Source organism: Capsicum annuum, chromosome 5, assembly GCF_002878395.1.
Source record: "Capsicum annuum cultivar UCD-10X-F1 chromosome 5, UCD10Xv1.1, whole genome shotgun sequence".
NCBI classification, from domain to species: domain Eukaryota; kingdom Viridiplantae; phylum Streptophyta; class Magnoliopsida; order Solanales; family Solanaceae; genus Capsicum; species Capsicum annuum.
Window position 1 is genome coordinate 73,306,121 of NC_061115.1, and position 3,798 is coordinate 73,309,918.

The window sequence follows — 3,798 nt, forward strand, 5'->3', positions numbered from 1 at the left end:
TAAATGACGATAGCTACTATTCATACTTAGATAATTACTATTCAGACTAATATTATACAGGTTAAAAAATGTTAGAATATATTAGAAGAATTAGAGAAAGACAAAGTTGGGTATATGAAGAAATTAATTACAGAAATCAGCTTAGAAGAGAAAGAAGACAATTAGAAGTAAGATTACTTGGAATAAAGTTAACCTTAGAAAAAGGAGGTATAAATGATAGTTTATATAATCCATATGGAAAATTATCTATACATGAACAACAAATGTTAATTGATCACATAGATAACATAGGATTACATATCAAATATCGTACAATTAGAATAAATTATTACACCAAAATTTATAAAATTACAACTTCTATAGGATAAAATGATAGACTATGAATACTTAAGAGCTTGAAGAATAGCTATGGAAGGAATAAAATTATTAGAAATAGTCATGGAAAAGAATTTAATATTAACTAACCTTGCAAATTACCCGAGTTATCCGCACCCCCTACAAGAGTATTGTATATACAATTTCAAATGTAAGAAAATGTTAAATATACTCTCCTTCACCATTCCGTCAAATTCATCTCTAACTTCCTCATCAAATCTTTTATATCAACATCTCTGTGTTATCCTTTCATTGATCTATATATTTTGATGCAACAAACTCTTTAGGCAAACTTTTGTAGAACAATGGTGAATGTTTTGCATGATATGATATTCTTTTCCGATCTTCTTTTGAGTCCTTTAAAATTTTTGATTGCTCTCGTGTTCATTATTAAACAGGATCTTCCAGAAAAAACCTCTTTATTTTTTTTGAATCCACTAAAATTTTTGTTGTTGTTGCAAATCTTTTGAAAAGAACTATTTGTTTGATACAAAATGCTATTGATGTTGTATTTATAGGCTTGAAGCTTTACGATTTTGTTTTTTGGAAAAATTACCTAAATAAACAACTTAAGTTTTTAAAATACTAAAAATCCCCCCACTTCTAAAATATTACTTAAATCTCAATATTTACTACTTTTTAGTAAAGTTGAGATACAATTAAAACCTCCTACTAAGAAGCCTATTCTTTATCAAAAATTAGCCTATTTCTCCTCTCTATAAGTCATAATTTCAGTTACGATTTCTATCCAATTTCTCCATCTAATTCAACACTCTGAATTAAGGTAATTTCTCCCCCTAAAATCAGTTTCAATTTCTTCTAATACTTTTTAAATTTTTTTCCAAAAAAAATATTTTGCACCTGCGTTTACAAAGTAAAATTTCAGTGTTTTGGTTGAGAAATTTCTTCGATTATCCTTTTTTAGGCTTTATTATTTTGAATTAACATTATGAATAGAGATTCAAGACCTTCTTTTAGTCTAGGGTTTTCTCAATTAGAAAGTATCAAAGAATATCAAGAAGTTGTAAACTTTGTTCTTGGAAGTTTTGACTATAAATTTCTTGATTTTGATGAAAATAGATCCAATCATAGAAACGATCCCCAAACTATGAAGAAATTGCGGCAAAAGTATGCTAAGAAGGACAAGAAAAAAGAAAGTGGTTCTAAGAAAAGAGGATCCAATAGTTCTACAAGTAAAGCTCCCACCAAGAGAAGAAAAATTTTCAAAGGAATTTTCAGAGATGAGCTTCCTAAGGTAATTGCATGTTCAGATCTGTTGAATATTAGACCGAGATACATATTTTTACTTGGATGATTCGTTTAAAAATTTATTATTTATCTGGTTCTTTGTTGCCAATTTTATATGTATCTTGTGTTTTTTATGTGTTATTGAAATTAATATAACAAAAGATACAAGTTTATAAGTACATAGATACATGATATGTTAACTTGTATCTGTGAGTTATTGTTAATGCTTTGATATGTATCTAGTGGTTTTTAATTTTTTTTAAAAGTCGTCTTATAATAGATACAAGTTTATAAGTACATAGATACATGTTGTGTTAACTTGTATCTGTGAGTTATTGTTAGTGTTTGGAAATGTATCTAGTGTTGTTTAGATTTTATTGAAAGCCGTATTAAAAAAGATACAAGTTTATAAGCACATAGATACATATGTTAACCATAGATATATAGTGTTCAAGATTGATGGTCAGCAAGTTGTTGTTGAGAAAGTTGGCGAAGATCAAGAGACACATGAAGATCTTGCTAACAACTTGCCTCCTAATGAATGCCGCTATGCTATTTCTGACTGTGATTTCACTACTAATGAAAATGTCCAGAAGAGCAAGATTTTCTTCATTGCTTGGTACCCTTCTTCCCTCCCTCCTATTATTATTCTTTTCTTTTTATAGTTTCTGTTGGTGGCATCACCCTATCTTAGATTAGGTATGATAATTTAATATATCAAAAATATGCTAGGCAAAAAGGTTAGTAAGAATAAAAACTTATGTATCATTTTTTAGTGAATCTATGACTTTCTAAAAACTTATATTCTTGTTGCATATGTGCGTACTTTCACAAAGAATGCTGTATTTTGCGAATCTTTTTATCACTATTATTTTTCAAATTATGAAAGTTATATCATTTTCAACCATGTTTGATGTGATTTGACAAATAATTAAGGATATAGGTCACCAGAAACAGCAAGGGTAAGAAGTAAGATGTTGTATGCAAGCTCCAAAGATAGATTCGGGAGGGAATTCGATGGTGTACAGGTTGAATTGCAGGCTACAGATCTGAGTGGAATGAACTTAGATACCTTCATAGATCTCTCTGAAATGTGTCTAAACTGTTGGGGCCTTTTATTCAGTCACTAGTAAAAGTATATGTTATAGGACCTTTTCTAAATTAGGATTTGAGGAATTTTTGTTCATTAACGCTTTCTTGTATAAGACGTTCAGTTTATATGTGTTTAAGATTTTTGTTTGTATACTATAGATCATTCATGTGTGACAATGTGATGGAAATCCTAATTTCTCATTATATTTAGTTCAATTTTTGTTCATGTTGTCCGCTGTCCTTTTCCTTGCTCATTTCTTTTTGGTAGATTCTGCTAACTATCAAATATTTTGTATTCTGTAATTGAAATCCAGAATAAGATTGGTTAAGCTAATAGCCTCTTCCTCTTTTTTTTCGCATTGATATTGTTTTGAAAGTTCTGAAGTATCTCAGATTAGAAGATCAAAAGCTCTTTCATATTTTTAGTAATATAAATTCATTTCACTAAACCAATTTTGAGTTATTTTAAGGTTCATCCTAATCACAAGAAGGTTTTTTCTTCTTTGATTATGTAAAGAATAACAAAAACCAGGGAGGAGAGTGTTAGTGTGAATTATTTGGAACATCCACTCAACTATTTATCTGATCTGTATTGAAGAAAACGATAAAACATTTATATATAGATCAAGAATCAAACATATGATTGCCATCTCAAATATTAATGCTTGGATTAGGAAGAAAAATTTATAATATACTTATGAATGTTAGTGTCATAAGGGATGTTTCTTTTCCTACGCCAATGCATTTATTTCTTCAGCATTTGCAATTTCTAATCAACTAGGGGATACTTCATAGCAGGATTAACATATTTCCAAATATTTCATTATGGAAATGTATCAAACTTTTTGTTTAATCCATCCATGATAGTTGATAGCATAATATCAATTGAACAAATGAGCATTAGTCTATATAGATTGTTAACAAAGAAGAATGATTTTTTACCATATATATCTCGAGGAGAACTGATCGACAGTGCTTCTTCAGAAATGTCTTGTTTTCTTACTTTTGAATTTAAGAAACAACTTCAAAATGGAAATAAAGACAGATTAAGCAAATACTATGTCCCTAATGTGAAAAATTTCA

The 3,798-nt window shown here is 28.8% G+C and overlaps 1 protein-coding gene across 1 annotated transcript; it reads left to right on the forward strand.

The window, feature by feature from the left end:
- Window positions 1-1,483: 1,483 nt before the first annotated feature.
- LOC107871922 (actin-depolymerizing factor-like) lies at window positions 1,484-2,753 on the forward strand. Its single transcript, XM_016718769.1, has 3 exons — window positions 1,484-1,630; window positions 1,995-2,242; window positions 2,567-2,753. Exons 1-3 carry the CDS (start codon window positions 1,484-1,486, stop codon window positions 2,751-2,753), a joined length of 582 nt encoding a protein of 193 aa, XP_016574255.1.
- The last annotated feature ends 1,045 nt before the right edge of the window (window positions 2,754-3,798 follow it).

What these genes read in the sequence shown, in the direction of transcription:
- LOC107871922 (XM_016718769.1), top strand. Translation starts at nt 1,484, where the DNA reads ATGAAGAAATTGCGGCAAAAGTATGCTAAGAAGGACAAGAAAAAAGAA. An exon ending in TCAGAGATGAGCTTCCTAAG is followed by an intron (nt 1,631 to 1,994) that starts GTAATTGCATGT and finishes AGTGTTGTTTAG; the next exon opens with ATTTTATTGAAAGCCGTATT. An exon ending in AAGATTTTCTTCATTGCTTG is followed by an intron (nt 2,243 to 2,566) that starts GTACCCTTCTTC and finishes TTAAGGATATAG; the next exon opens with GTCACCAGAAACAGCAAGGG.